Genomic DNA, 16,763 nt, shown 5'->3' on the forward strand with positions numbered 1-16,763 from the left:
TGATTGAAGGCCAGGATTAGAAGTGTATTTAGTGAGGAAGTGGGGGGTGAGACGTAGGGGAGAGAGAAGCAGGCAGACAGATGCACTCTATGTTTAAAATAATACATCACTTAATATATTTTGATGGGAGACAGATTTTTTTTTTAACATTCTCTGTAACATAATTTATGGTTTAGCAAGAATCCTTGTAACAGTGTTTCTTTAATGAATTTTCCTTTTTATTGACGGTGATATATTAAAAAATAGAAGTGTTGGTTGCAGGTCACATGTTGTGATGTTGATGATGGAACCAGGGCAAGCTCTCCTGACTCTAATGTGAATCAGAATCTTGGCAATGTCTTTCATAATTTATTAGTTTTTAAAGTGAAGTGCTTTGCTTATGAAGCTTCAGGGAAACAAGGACAATAAAATGTACAATTAATTAAAATCTTTAGAACCACCAGCAGCAGCATTAATAAAACATTACCATCTAAAGCACATAAGAATTGCAGCTAACTCTCCCATCTCAGTGGGAAAAACCAGGATAAAAGAGTCTTTCATCATAGTCAATAAACTGAGTTTATTGGACTTGGGCTGATAGATTTTCAAAGAAATAGGCTCATAGCCAATAGCCCTCCTCCCTACATAAAACATCTGGGTGCTGTCAGCTTTAATAATAACAGTCACCTGCCTTTATTTAGCACTTCATTGACATGTTCTTTTTTTTTTAATCGAAGTATAGTTGATTTACAGTGTTATGTTAATTTCTACTATACAACAAAGTGATTCAAAGTGAATGTATATGTATATACATTCTTTTTTTATATTCTTTTCCATTATGGTTTTTCATAAGATACTGAATATAGTTCTCTGAGCTATACATATACAGTAGGATCTTGTTGTTTATTCATTCTATATATAATAGCTTACATCTGCTAATCCCAAAATCCCACTCCATCCCTCCCCCAACCCCCTCGCCCTTGGCAACCTCAAGTCTGTTCTCTGTGTCCCTGAGTCTGTTTCTGTTTCGTAGATAGGTTCATTTGTGTCATATTTTAGATTCCACATATAAGTGATATCATATTGCCTTTCCCTTTCTGATTTACTTCACTTAGTATGATGATCTCTAGTTGCATCCATGTTGCTGCAGATGGCATTATTTCATTCTTTTTTATGGCTGAGTAGCATTCCATTGTATATATGTACCACATCTTTATCCATTCATCTGTCGATGGACATTTAGGTTGTTTCCATGTCTTGGCTATTGTGAATAGTGCTGCTGTGAACATGGGGGTGCATGTCATTGATAAGTTCTTGTTTAATCCTCAGAAGAACTTTGTGGGATAGATGTTGGGGTTTCTTTTATATAGATGAGAAAACAGACTCAGATAAGTTACAGAATGCTTCTCCAAGTATCGTCTTTGGACCAGAACACACAGAAAGGCAGATTCACAGCCCCACCTCAGAATCAAACTTCAAGGAGGGAGCCCAGCAATCTGTGTTAACAGATTGTTAATCTCCAGCTGATTCTTATGCCTGAATTTGAAAAGAACTGGGTTATAAGACTTAGGTGAAACAACTATGAATGGGAGCAGAATTTAAGCCCTAGTATATTGGACTTTACTATTCACAGGAACATCCATAAGTTAACCTTCCAAACAGGGGTCTCCCAGAACTATCCATCCTGTAGGCTTGCTATAGGTTTTTTTTCCATCCTTAGCCCCTGCCTTTACAAACAACTGCTCTGTTGAGTGTATGTGCAAAAAGAAACAGTTTTAAGAGGAAGATCCTTTTAAAATCTTTCTTCAGAGAGCCAGCTAGCTCTGGTCTCTTTCCCCTTTATACAATCATCTTCTTCCAGAAGGTTCTTTGGAAACTGAGAAGTGACCAGTTCTGGCCACACCTGTTTGGAAGTCCCTGGAATCATTTATAGGCTTTGCTTTGTTTACTTCTGTGTCATCACAATGGTAGTACGGTGTCAGGTACATAGGTGCTGAACTAGTTCTCACTGGATCATTGATAGAATAGCACTGTTTTCATCTCTAGAATGTTGGCACCACACTGACAAAGTGTGCAGACAAATCACAGTACTTGGTTGCAGTTTTGCCATTTCCTGGTTGTGTGACCTGCGTGCATTATCCGACTCCTGAGTTGTGGTTTCCTAATCCGAAAAATAGAGGGGATGATATCTATCTTATTAGATTAGATTTGGTTCTTTGAGAGTTCTTTGGAAACCACTGGGTGCTAGGCAGATGCAAAGGCATGTTCGGAAACGTCCTGAAGACTGGCTTCTGAGGTCGGGTGTCCTGAGACGTTTGGGGATGAACCTGTGTTCCCCTCCCTCTGATGGTGACTGGGTTTGTCAAATGAGTCTCCACGGAAGGGAGAAGTGGGCTGTGTGCTGTAGAGGAAGCTGGGGCTGTGGACTCACCCAGGCCCGGCTGTGAGCACGCTAACCCGTCATCTCTCAGCTCCATCTATGAGATGGCTATCAGGAGACCTGCTTGTAGAAGTTGTTGTGAGGAAAGAGGGCAGAGTTGGAGACAAGAGAGTTGGGAACCAGACTCGCCTGACCACAGGCCCAGATGACTACATGTGGGTGGCAGGCCAGGTCTCTTACAAGCACACTACTTGTGTGTGTGTGTGTTCGGTTGCGGGTAGCACAGAGCGTGCTGGGGCAGCTGCTACTTGGCTCTACGGATTATTACCCTGTGGGAATGTGAATCTGGGGTTACCCGGTCATCTGAGTTTTGAGGGGAAGCCAGCGATCTGGTTTTTTGGGTGACATCTTTAGATTTTCTTAGCACTGGCTGAATAAAACAAAACACTTTGTGGCCCAAGTAACACACATCTGTGGGCCAGATTTGGCTGTAGGCTGCTAGCTGCTGGCCTCTGCTGCCGAGTGTTCTATAAACATGACCCGTTATTATTGGAAGTCCTGGAATTTATAATAACCTCGCAGGAGCCTTTATGTTGGGGCCCTTCGAGCAATACGTTCGTGCTCTCTTTGCTACCCTCGCAACTTCTCCCCAACACACACTGGGCCTGTTTTGATACAAACTCCAGGGACTTTAAATTTGTATTGCACAGTATAATTTGAAGAGATCCTGAAGCCAGGTGGGTAGGCAGGCTGGGAAAATAGATCTCCTTAGTGGAGAGATTTGGGATATTGGCACTGTGGTTTTTACCTCTCCTCCTAGAAGGTCAGACCGTGGATTGCTGCCCAACGGGGCCCCTTGGGTTTGCTGAGCCACTGGGATAAAAATGGTCCATTGCATACCTTTAGGAAGTTTTTTCATTTTTTAAAATTTGTGTTACAGAAGAAAGACTTTGATGTGGACAACCTCAGTAAATCAGAGCTTCGGATGCTCTTCAGCGTGATGGAAGGGGAGCTGGAGGCCAGAGACCTCGTCATCGAGGCCCTGCGGGTAAGAACCTTCTAGGGCCGAGTCCCATTTCTGTATCATTTTCTTTTCTCAAATGGCCAGTGGCAAAGCTGCTGCTTCTTAATTTTTGAGTCATATAGATTTAAAATGTTACCTGAGGTTAAAATGTGCCCCTTACCCCAAATACCAACCCATAACCTTGATAAGCCCAAACACACACTGAGGTCAGATGGTCATTGAAAGGAGGGGGAATGATTCTAAACCGTTTAATTTGGGGAACTCGAGAATTAAGCTGTATGGCTTCTGAAATCCTTTTATGTTTCCCATATGTATTTGGTTAAAGACATAAGTTCTCAGAGAATTGGTAGCTTGGTATCCTAAACATATGTGAGGCCAGTGAGGAAAAACTAAGAGAATCATTTATAAAAGAAATTGCTGATAATAGAGGTTTTTTCCTTCCTGTATAAATTATGATTTCTTATTTTCAGAGACTCTTGAGTTAAAAACTAAACATTTATATGTACATATGTATTTTCGAATAGTTTTATTACTTTTTTCATCTGATCTTACAGTGATTTTTAACTTTCCATAATTTGCAAAGAATTATCTTCCAGTAAATTAGAATATCTCAGTAGAGTTTTGTTTCCTTAAAAATTATGTTAGAAAATCCTACATCAAGAAAGCTTAACTGGTCACTCCCAAGATTGCGCTTGTTTTGGTATGTGAGCCAAACTTAAGGTTTTATTTTTCTCTTTTATATTTAATACTTTGTATGTAATCAGGTGTTTCCTGACTCTTGGTCATTTGACCGAGAGGGATATATTTATTACACAGGAAGTACGGATTTATTTTTTTCACCAGGGAATATTTCCTCAAACTTTGTCTTAGGGAGTTTATTTTAACAAGTGAAACTCTGTGGAATGGATCGATAAAAACAAGATTGCCCCCATGGGTGCTAATATGGTGGGGAAAGAGATAACAACGGTGGACGGTCAGACATAATGGAGATGGTGGACATGCTGAGAATCCAGTGGGGCAAGGGGCAACAGTTCCTGAAATAATGAGTTAAGTACATTTTCACAACCTGGAAATTGGTATAGTGTGGATAATAATTATTCTTCAATCTGTTGACAGAGAATAATGGTCTCAGAAAAAGTGGAGTGTGGTTATACCACCTCCACGCCAGTGATGAATTGAGGGTGTTGCTTTTTGAAGGATAAGAATTGCTAAGTAGACTTGTGCACAGTTTGATAGAGGTATTCTTCCTGTTCCACTTTTGGGACATTTGCACTGTTTGCCAGTGTGTATTTTCTTGAATGAACTTTGGGGGAGACAGGCTAAGGCAGTGCATCACTCAGATCTGTGACCCTCAGCCCAAGGAGAGAACAAGGCAACAGTCACCTGTGAGGCCAGTAGTGTAGCTTCTTGAGACCAAAGAGATGTGAGGGCTTCAGTTCTCCCTTAGGTATTTCTCTGTCCCTCTCTATTCACCTGTAAAAGGCATCAGCACCGTGGCATTTCCCTCTGCTCACACAAATGTTGGAGCATTTAGCAGAGTCTGTGTTTTTATGTTTCACCTTAGCAACCACATGTATTTCTCATTTTTACTTAATTGCGATACTTTCAAACTTGAGCAGAGGTAAAGGCTTGCTAATGATCAGGGCTTGCCGAACTGAAAGTTTTTCATAGAATCAAAGCATGTTGGAGCTGCAAGGAGACTTAGGTGATATTCTAGGTCAGGATTTGCATATCTATCAGACCTAGTTTTTCATTTTCATAAAATACTTTGTATTACCCTTTTACTATGCTGAAATGAAATGTATGGAAAATTGCATATGTAAGTAGGCTATGTTAAAAATAACCAATACATTGCCCTAATTGTGATAAAAAGTAACAGGAGAGGGCTTCCCTGGTGGCGCAGTGGTTGAGAGCCTGCCTGCCAATGCAGGGGACACGGGTTCGAGCCCTGGTCTGGGAAGATCCCACATGCCACGGAGCAACTGGGCCCGTGAGCCACAATTACTGAGCCTGCGCGTCTGGAGCCTGTGCTCCGCAACAAGAGAGGCCGCGATAGTGAGAGGCCCGTGCACCGCGATGAAGAGTGGCCCCCGCTCGCCGCAACTAGAGACAGCCCTCGCGTAGAAACGAAGACCCAACACAGCCATAAATAAATAAATAAATAAATAATCTTTAAAAAAAAAAAAAAAAAGTAACAGGAGAGTAATTTATAATAAAATATTAGGTGTTTCAACGTGTAACTGCTCAGGCATGACTATAGTGGAAGACATGATAAAATAGATGGCTGTTCCCACCTATTCTTATAACATTGACATGAGTGCAGTCGTTGCAAAAGAATCCTGATCCACACATGCCATGTCATTGACTTGGGTACAGGGAGCAGATTTACTATTGGTGAGGTGATTTTTCTGAAATGGTGAATGACACTTGGTAAAGTTCCCAACAAAAGCAGACATTTACATGAGAGTTGAATGGCTGCAAAATTTAGTGTTCGTTAAAACTGAATTAAAACGACTTGTTTATGTGTGAAAAGAAGTTACTCTTTAGGCTCAGATAGTCATACTGAAGGTTCTAATGAAAGGAATGAGCAGAGGGACATTTGAAAATTCTGGAGACTTCGGACAGTTCCTGACTGTGTAGCAAACCCCTAGCCCTGCTCCCTAAGTGCCAATCACTGTGAAAACTAATTGTTCTTGCTTATTTCCAAGACATCTAGGGTACTGCCCCTGTGGAGGACCACTGGCTGATACCAGTCTCTCTTATTTATAGACTGAAATCAAACAAACAATAAGGAAGCCCAAAGAGATTGAGACTTCTCAGGTTGAAAATGTGGCATGCCAGAACTTGGCATGTTTGAAGAGTCTTAAAGCCTTTCGTCCCTTCTTAAAATTGAGAATTGTGATTGATTTGTTTAGATCATTGCATTTTTATGAGTAGGTAATAATGTCATTTTCATATACCTGTCCTAGCTGTGGTAGACTCACTGGTGATTTACTGATTGACTATTCCCTTGGGGGCATTAGTTGGAACTGGTGAAACTAGTGAAATATTTACTTGGGTCCAGATGTGTCCTTTAGTTACCTTTTCCTTTAACAGTAGAATATAATTTAGTGACTGGCTAGTGCCCCAGAAAGAAATTAGGAAGGAGAGAGAATGTGAAACTTTTATTTTTACTTCATATTATAAGATAAACTTATTCCTAAATTAAAAGTCAAAATCTAAATTAGTAAACAGTATTCAGTTGGGAGAAATACATTTTGTTTAAAGAAAAAGTCAGAAGTACTTTCTCAGTATAGTAAAGATTTTTGAATTTAATATGTAAATTGTGATTTTTTGTTTTGAGATACAGGATGCCTAATTTGTGCCCTGAATTTTATTAAAATTTAGAAATGATTTCTGTTGTGAGGCATTCAAATTCTTTACAATTTTAGAAACTTTAGAAAGGTATTTGAGACCAAGCTATTTTACTTTTTTAATCATGTTATCCTGATGCTCTTGATTGTCAGGTTACCATGAAAAGTTGCATAGATCCTTGAATTAATGGCCATAGACTTGTCAGGACAATCTATAAATATGATTTTGGGGGAAGGGTGTTAGGAAATTACAATATATATTTTGGTATTTTTACTGTTTTCAGATGTTTAAGGTAAAAATATTTCTCAGTAAGTTTATGACTTTATAACAGATAAAATATTCAAGACATTAATTTTTATTGGGGGGAAATTATATTTTTAAAAGAGCAATATTAGTGGAAAATCTGAATTGCATAAAGCTGCTTAAATGTAATATGTTTTAATTTCATCGCATAAGAAATATTTTGTTTCTCAGTGATTTCCCCCTCATTCACATAAAGTAGGAATAAATTGTTGAATGAATATATTCTATATCAAATAAAATCTAGAAAATACTTTGGAGTTTAATAAAGAATGTGTGCAACAAGAAGCAGCTATATTTTCTGAAAACCAAGATAGACACACAGTCTTTTTTTTTTTTTTTTTAAACTTTTTGGGTTTATTTATTTATTTATTTATTTATGACTGTGTTGGGTCTTCGTTTCTGTGCGAGGGCTTTCTCTAGTTGCGGCAAGTGGGGGCCAGTCCTCATCGCGGTGCGCGGGCCTCTCATCATTGCAGCCTCTCTTGTTGCGGAGCACAGGCTCCAGACGCGCAGGCTCAGTAGTTGTGGCTCACGGGCCCAGCTGCTCCGCGGCATGTGGGATCTTCCCAGACCAGGGCTCGAACCCGTGTCCCCTGCATTGGCAGGCAGATTCTCAACCACTGCGCCACCAGGGAAGCCCCAGACACACAGCCTTTTGAATCAAATTTAATTGAATGTTAAAGATATGAATATACAACTTAATCCAGAAATCATTATTTCAATGCTCAGTGTTTAGTTTGTGGAATCCTCTGGCCCTCACTCCCTTTTCCCTCTTGCTACTAGTATTTTTACCAGCATCTTACTCAAAGGGGGAGACAAAGGCAGGAAGATGAAAATGCTGTAATTATAAAATTTTAAGAGTTAAAATTGTTTTAGCCTCCATTTTTACAGGGTCTAACCCGCTATCCTTAGCATGAGTTTATGTAAGTATTATAACATTGAAACAATGAATTCCTTCGGCAGGTAGCTCCAGATTTGCCTTCTTTTTCCATTTGGATTAGATAAATGAGAATTAACACTATTAACAGACATGGCAGTTCTCCATCCTAACCAATAGTCACTACAGAGTGACCGTATAATCCAGATTTTCAAGTTTTATTCGCACTGAAACTTTAAGAAGTTAGCCAGTTTCACATTTCCTCAGATAGAAAGCATTTGTAGCCCTTGTATCATAGGGGATATCAGATTATAGAATTGACTTGTGCAAGCAGCTGCAACAAAGAGACCCAAAGTATAAAAGATTAAATAAGTAGTTCATTTCTCACATACCATTCTGGAGGTGATTGATCTCTGCTGGAGGGGCAGCTCTGTGCCAAGTGGTCGTTCAGCTACCCAGGTGGCTTATTGCTCTCCATAGGGAATTAGCATCCTCTGTACGGTTGAAACTTGGTCAATGCCACCTCCACATCCCAACCTACGGTGAAGGGTGGGGGCAAGGCAGGAAATGAAGGAGAAGCAACTTCCTGTAAGCAGTGCACACATGTGCCTTGGTGAGAACTTTTGTGGACACTCCTAGCTGCATAGGAAACTGGGGAATGTCACCCTCTGGCTGGCTATATGCTAGTGCTGTGGGGGAAGGGAGGAGCTTAGAGGACCCCTAACAACCTAATACAGCCCATTATCTTGGTGTAATGTTACCGTATACAGTGTCCTGGGATACGGCACAAGAAGGTCCTTCTTTCTCCTTCCCTCAGTAAATATTTGTTAAGTGCCTACTTTGTACCAGGCACAGAAAGTTTGAACTGAATGTCAGTGGAGCTGTATTACAATGCCAAGATTGTTCCCATTTAGAAAATTCTTCTATCTTGACTTTATATATTTAAAATTAATTGTTCTGAGTAGTGTCATTTGGGCCAAAGTTATACTTTCTCAGGCGGTGACTCAGTATATATTTTGCCTAGAATATCTTCCTTTTTGAAAACCTGACCTTTCCATTGGGTTCAAAACTCAATTAAAAAAATTTTTTTTTAAGGTTTTGTTTTAAAGCAGGGTTTTTCGCCCTCAGCACGATTACTTGGGGCCAGGTGTTTGCTGCTGCTGCTGTTGCAGGGAAGGGGCTATCTTCTGCACTGCAGGACGCGTTGTAGCCTCCCTGGCCTCTGTTTGCTCACTAGATGCCAGCAGCACCTCCCTAGTTGTGACAGCCAAAAAGGTCTCCAAATCACCCCCATTTGGGAAACACTGCTGTAAAGTAATACTGGTTAAGGAAATGCCACTTTCAAAACTATATTTGCTGAAATAAATGTAAGAACTTTAGTGATTCAAATATATTTTATGATCCAGTGATTTTCCTGTGAAATATTTTTTCTCAGAGCTAAAAATTAATCTGAAAATGCCCATTTTAACAAATTTCATGACTCTTTCAAAACACGCCACATATTTAAAATTGCATTACAGTTTCTTAGGCAGATCTTAAATGTTTTATTTTTAAAATTCAAAAACCTTTATGGCTGTATGGCTCAGTGCTGGAAACTTTACATAGAACAAAGTCAATCTTTTTAAATAAAATGGAAGCATTAAATAGAATAATGTTTCCACTTGTTTTGAAAGCAGCTGCGAGTATACTACAGAGTACTGTGAGGGTTTTCCTCATATGACTTGTCTGCTAAATAATGATAAAAGAATAACATTCTGGTTTCAGCTAAGTAAAACACGCAGCCTTTTGTATTTCAAAATTCTCCTATGATTGCAGGCAATTGATTGACCAAAACGTACCCTTTTTTGTGCTGTTTATTTTAATTAGCGAATGAATTTGCTGAGCAGAGCTGAATTTGTGAAACATAAATTGTTTTCTTCCCCGTCTGCTGAGATAACGCCTTTGTTCTATGTCTAGAAAAAGGAAGAGAGTTGACCAGACGTTGTGTTTTTTCTGCAAGCAAATGAGTTTTTCATAATATACAATAGCTGATGATTTTTAAATAGCATTAAAAATATCAATTTTTAATGGAAATAGGAAATATCAATTTTGATTTTTCGGAGAGACTTTATTTTCCCTGTTGAACATTTGCTATTAGTGAAGGAAAAAAATAGAAGAATATCAGGCAAAATACTGCTTTCTTGTTAATATTAGGGATAGGGGATGAAGAGATACAAACTATTAGGTTTAAAATAAGCTACAAGGATACATTGTACAACACAACAGGGGATATAGTCAATATTTTGTAATAACTATAAATGGAGTATAACCTTTAAAAATTGTGAATCACTGTATCGTACTTATAGAATATTGTACAGCAATGGTACTTCAATTAAAAAAATATATAAATGGAATCATATGGTAAAAAAAAATGAAGGTAATGATGCCATGAAAGCAAAGCGTTTATCGCTACCATTTAATACGCAACTGATGTCACTCAAGTAACATTTTCTTCCTGATTATTAATAAATTAGCAGGATATCTGTGAGAACAAACTAAAGATGAAGCTTTCCCAGCTCAGTGATGTACCATTTGATCCACACTGGGTGCAGGATAGGTTCAGGGTTACAAATGGTATGAAACCAGGAATGTACTTTTGTACACTTTGAAGATTATCATAATTTGTGGGACTGTCAGTTCAATTAACCGTTACTTTAGAATTAGTTCCTTGTGATCTGAAAATAAAAGGTGTTCCTTTGAGGCATTCTGATAATATTTCAGCCATCTCATCTTAACCCTCAGTGGCTAAGCTACGAGTCATGGGTTCTTGTGGGAATTTCCTTTGCCACGTATGTGACTAATTCTATCTTGATTATAAGAAGAAACAAGGGTCTAAAGCAGTACCCAGAGTTCTGCCCTCCTTCTCTTTGGTTATGGTTACTTTGGGAAGAAAAGAGGTTTCAGGTTCTGCTTTTCAGTTTTCTGAGTCAAAATATAAATAGTTGTTGAACAAATAAGAAAGGAAAGGCTATATCCCATATTTCAAATGCAGTTGGACAGGGTGGGGAAAGGTGAGGGGATCCAGCATCCGTTTCTTCAGCAGATGTTTATTGTCTTCAGGCATGTCCTGGGCTTCGAGGGTCGTGACCAAGGGGTATGCTTTCTTTCTCATGGATCTTAGAGTCTAGTGGGAGAGATTGACATTAAACCAATAAACACAATATCTAAGTACAAATTATGATTATGAAAGAAAAGGAAAGAATGTTAACGAGATTAAGGGTAGCTTATATTGGGTCAGAAAAGACTTCCCTGTGGAAGTGATGTTCCCTGAGACTTGAAGGAGGGATATCCTGAGCCCAGTTGGAAGAAGGGTGTTCAGGCAAAGGGAGTGGCACATTCAAAGGCCCTTGGAGAGGAAGGAGCTTGATACTTGATAGGGACTGCAGGAAATCAGAGAGCAAGCAAGAGTGGCACAAGATCAGATACAGATGGTGACTGGGGCCAGACCATGCTGGAGGGCGAAGGCCGTGGAAAGGCTGGATTTCATCCTACCTCAGGTGGTCAGCTGTTGATGTGTTTAAGCTGGAGAATCCCAGTGATTTGATGTGCTGTTAAAGTCATCTTTTAAGAAAATGCAAAATTATAGTGTATTCTATTTTTTGTATCAGAAGTTTAATTTATTAAATGTAAATATTTTTAGCTTATCACCACTTTCAAGGGAAAGATGACAAAGAACACCCTAACTGTTGGGCAGACAAAAGTTTGTAGGAGAGCCATAGTAAAGAGGTAGAATGTCATAATGGTTGTCTTAGAAATGTGAATATCTCAGATGCTTCCAAATATTGCCCTTGAAGAGGGCATGGAAAATGTGCTTCCTCGTTACTTTTGTCTCTTAGCAATGAACAGTGTTTTCCTTCAAACAGTTAAGATGAGCTGATTATGGTTTTTAGTTAAGGTCTTGTGCACCTGAGATAAGATTGATAAGGTAAATCCTCCACATGAAATTTTTTAAAAGGCAAAATTCTATCTTCAGTTGTATTTTTTCCCCCCAATCCAGTTCTCCTCAGTTCAGCTTAGATTTTTAAATTAAATGAGTTTTTTGGTTAAAAGACCTCTTCTTTCATAACTTAAGATTACTGTAAATATCTAAAGACCTATCTGTTATAAAATCAAATTCCTTTTCAGCTTTTTCACAGAGGGTTGGGAAAAGTAGCAGAAGATTGCTTCACATAGTGCTAAAGATGACCTGGCAAGAATGTAAGATACATTTCAACGCGGTCGGAATTTGTTCTCCTCCAGGACATCTATGTTGGCCTATTTTAAGTGGACCATTACAGGGCTTATGCTCACATAGTTACCCCTTACAAAAATAAAATGCTAAAGCCGACAAGCTCTCCAGCAGCCCCGACCCCTTCTCATGACATCCTTCCATGGAAAACAGACCGTGGACAGAGTCTTCTCTTGGTGTCAGGCACTGCACTAGGCACCTTACCTGTATTAAAGTGGAGTTGCATCTCCTATGGGCATTAGGTTTTAATGGTTAAAATAATGCAGATAGTAAGCCCTTGGGAAGCTCTTAACTTACCAGTAAAGTACATGAGACATAGTTTTGTATATACAAGCCTGAGTAGTAATTTTTATGCACAGCATAGGTTGATTCTCACCAAGTTAGAAGGAAAGGACCATCTGTGTGCTGGTGTCTGGGCATTGCAGCTCTTCTGCCTTTAAGGAAGACTTTAAATCCCTAGGTAAATGGGGCTGGGTGGGTGCTTTAGTAGCACATCTCTCTCTGGCCTTAATGCAAAGTCATAGGTTTGTCTGAATTCTAAGGATTAAACAAGGTAATATGCTACAGCACCTAGCAAAGGATCTGGCACATAGTAGGTGCTTGAAAAAAGTATTTGCATTTGAATCTCAATCTGTGTTGGTAGAAAATATTTCCCCCTGCGCTTTCTCCTCCTCCTCACACTTTGAAAGTTATAGGACAAACCTTGGTCACCTGCTTCCTATCTAATAAAGTGGGCATTGCTTCTTATTTCTTAGGGTAGAACTCTCACTCCTCAAGTCAGAATTGGCCAGATGGAAACTAAAGCTGATCTAGGCTACTAATTTATCCTTGCAGCCCCTAAGGCAGGCAGGAAAATAAGCAGTGGTAGGAAATCAGATGGAAATTTTGAACGATCAGACCACAGGCTGAAAAGAGGTAGAGTCAGCAGCATTTCTGGGGGCTCCTGTGGTGGCTGTGTGGGTCCTGAGTGGAGAGAAATGACTTGCCAGGTATCGTCCAGACAACGTTTTCTAAAGTAAAATTATCCCCCGCCAAAAGAGGGCTTAGCAATTTTGGAAATTTCTAAAGTGTTTTGGGAATAGGATAATACGTACTGTTAATTATTTTTAAAAGTGATGTTTTAAGTGTATAGAAATGGTGGGATAACAGTTAGACCTATGAACCGTTATAAATACTTATCCTACAGCTTGTCAGTCTGTTTCCCACATCTTCATATTTAGGCATCATACTCTTTTTTTATGTTAAATCTTTGATTTTCGGTGGCATTGCTTTAAACTTGGCATGAATAATTCTGTTTACAGCCACCTTTGTTCCTGGCCATCTAAAAGTGAAGAGGAGGGAGGTGGTTCAATCCTTTCAAACTATCATATGATATCACTTATAGGTGGAATCTAAAAATAGATACAAATGAACTAACTTACAAAACAGAAACAGAATCACAGATTTAGAAAACAAATTTATGGCTACCAAAGGGGAAAGGTGGGAGGGGGTGAGGCATAAACCAGGAGGTGGAAATTAGCAGGCATACCCTTCCATAGAGAAAATAGGTAATCGATAAGGAACAACTGTATAGCACATAGAACTCGACTCAATACACTGTAATCACCGGAAGAGAATATATAAGATGTAAGAGTCTGAAAAAGAATATATAGACGTCTCTCTCTGTAAGTGAATCAAGGGAATGTACACCAGAAAGAAACACAGCATTGTAAATCAGCTATACTCCACTATAAAAATAAAGATAAATTACAAAAAAAAAAAAATCCTTTCAAACGAAAACAATTTCTTTTCTACAACCTCCTTCCTTCACCCCATGATTGTGGTCTAGGCAGTAGGCAAACTGAAATCAAGAAAAGGGTCAATTCCATTTGACTCATGCTTCCAAGGAATCCTGAGGTTTGCTGCAGTTTCCAGCAGGCAGAATTTGGAGCAGGACGTGGGGATGGAATGGGACTTAACATTATTGAGTTTTTATTACGTGCTGGGCACTTCACATACATTATCTCCTGTCATCTGTATGAAATCGCTTGATCAGTTATAGTTGCCCACTTTAGGAATAGAGAAACAGCCTCTGAGAATCAATAAGCCATTTTCTCTCTGACTCCTAACCTTGGATCTCACCATGCCTCTGCTTCAAAGGAAACGTTAATGACACTAATCATTTTCCTAGAGCTGGAAGTTGTCATTCATGGAATCTTTATCTTACTTTAAATGCTGTGAATTCCCAGAACATTTCCCACACACCTGTAGTCAATTGTAAATATCAAAAGCTGCACAGAAATTGAAACTACACAGAAATTGTTGTTGGAAAGTCTTCTGTTTAATCATGTGCTGTTCCCTCCCAATTGACTGCAGGTAATTATAAACAGAAGTAAATCCGGCAAGACTTCTAAGATCTTATTGAATGGCAATTATGAAAATATAGAAGAGCATCATTGATTTTTTTTTGAAATGTTTTCTTCTTCTCACTAATTATCACACCAAGTACAGAAAAGTTCTGTAATAAGGATATTCTCATCTTCTGGATGAGAACCTTCTGGAGCATGCGTGAGTGCTGCATGATCCAAATTTAAGGAAATGGAGATTTCTGAAACAGACAAGGATGCGGTACCTAAGGAACTGCTAATTCTATCCTGATCATCTTCCCACGTTTCAGTCATTGTTAAATCTGTCTCTTGTAGTTACATTTCATTTTTTGTTATTTTTTTCTCTATTTGATCAACTTGTTTTTCTTCTTTCATTTGCATCTGAAAAAAATGGCAGGAGGTAAATTGAGCCTTTAAATAGGAATTTAGTTTGGTTTCCATGAAAGGCTGTTGTACTGATTTCCTTGAGTTATATAATCCTTTGATTTTTTTTTTCCCCCAATTAATAGAAGTTGCAGGGAATTCATGAGAATGGATTATGCAGCCAGGTATTGATGATAGGTTCACTACCAGTGAAGAGTGTAATATTCTTAATAACTAATATATTAAAATGCAGATGTATCATTGTCCTTGTTAAAAAGTTTAGATTTCCTTTCACAAAGGCTAAATCAACAGAATCTAATAGTTTTAGATTTATTTTAAATAAACCTCTAAATAATCCCTAAAAATTAGAGTTGACAATGATTTTCTATTAATGTGTCTCTCTCCATGAGTGCCTGGGGGTAAATCTTTCATAGACATTCTGAAAAGTGCATTGGGCTTCCTTCTGTAGTGTCTTGACAAAATAGTGAGACCTCACCGGTGGAGTTCAGAAGAAACCTTCCATCATCTCTGCTTGGTTAGATCCATGCATTTTGTGCCTGTTTGGGGAATGGTAATACGATGGGAGTTTGGTTTGAAGGAATGGTGGGTCGGACAATTAATGGAAGGACTTCAGAAACCCTTAACGGGAATTGTTAATATGTTAACTTCTTAATAAGTTTAAATGTCAAACAGTTGTCTATTGAGATTAACTGTAGGCTCTGAGGTAGGAAAGGATATGATAAAAACAGTGTTTAAGGGACATTATGTTAACCACTTTTGGAAGTAGATTGACAGAAAAAGGGAGAAGAAGTTATCTGAGGAAGCAATTACAATTGATATTTATTAAAGTATGAGTTCTGTAAAACTCTGAATTCTAGGTTATAGCTCTAAATGTAGCTGAAATGCTGTTGAGTATTAAAGGGACTCGAATAGATGGAGAAGAGATTGTGAATAAAAAGAACTCTTCCAGCATAATAGAGCATTATTTCCTAACTTGTGACAGCAACCAGTTATTTTTTTTTTTTAATAAGGATATTGTGTTTATGCCCCATGTGAATCATACTTAAGTAATTCAGGCATCAACTCCAGTTCTCCCAGTAGCCTTTTTAGTGCTAGTCTTTCAACATTCATCCAACAAATATTTATTGAGCGTATTCTATCATGCCTTGTGCTGGACACTGGAAAGAGTGTAAACTAGCCAGTTCCTGTACTCATGGAATTTATTGTCTAGGAAAGGAGAGTAACCATGATTAACAAGTCCCGTTTGTGGTAAGTGTAGCAAAGGAGAGGTACTGGGCACTGATTATGTACCATAACTATTATTTTTCTAAGACCTGTTATAGAAGGTCATGTAAAAATAGGGTCAGAGTAAGAATACTAATAACTTAGCAAAATATTAACATCTGTAATATATTAAATAAAAGGAAAATAACCATGTTTCTCTGGTTTGGTCCCTATCTACTATGTGTCCCTAGATTTTGTGCAACTCCCCACGAAAAGTTGTTTCGCTTTGTGTGTCAGCTGCTATGCTCTGTCTCCGTCTGCTCTTTCCTTAGATGCAGATGGTGACCTCATGAATTTCTTGCTTTTCAAAGTGGATGTTAGTCTCCCCTATATAGCATTCATTGGGTTACTTGAGATTACAAAGCAGTACTGCTACTTGTACCGCTGACCTTATAGAGGTGTTTTTTTTTTTTTTTTTAAAGCTCCCTTTATATTTATTGAAGCCTCAGTTCCTTAGAGTTCTGCCACAACTTTAGTGGGGGTTAGGGGAGATGAGGACTAAGGTTGTGTTTTTCTTAGGTTAAATTGAATTCTTTCTTGGGGAGTTCTGTGTTGACTCACAAAGA

At 38.6% G+C, this 16,763-nt stretch overlaps 1 protein-coding gene across 1 annotated transcript in view; it reads left to right on the plus strand.

Annotated features, from left to right (window-relative positions):
- The window catches only part of CTTNBP2 (cortactin binding protein 2), a 167,020-nt gene that overhangs the window by 8,417 nt on the left and 141,840 nt on the right, over window positions 1-16,763 (plus strand). Inside the window, exon 2 of the mRNA XM_057549875.1 lies at window positions 3,300-3,407. Coding sequence (XP_057405858.1) covers window positions 3,300-3,407 — 108 coding nt within the window. The remainder of the gene's footprint in view (window positions 1-3,299; window positions 3,408-16,763) is intronic.

Source organism: Balaenoptera acutorostrata, chromosome 7, assembly GCF_949987535.1.
Source record: "Balaenoptera acutorostrata chromosome 7, mBalAcu1.1, whole genome shotgun sequence".
Lineage (NCBI taxonomy): Eukaryota > Metazoa > Chordata > Mammalia > Artiodactyla > Balaenopteridae > Balaenoptera > Balaenoptera acutorostrata.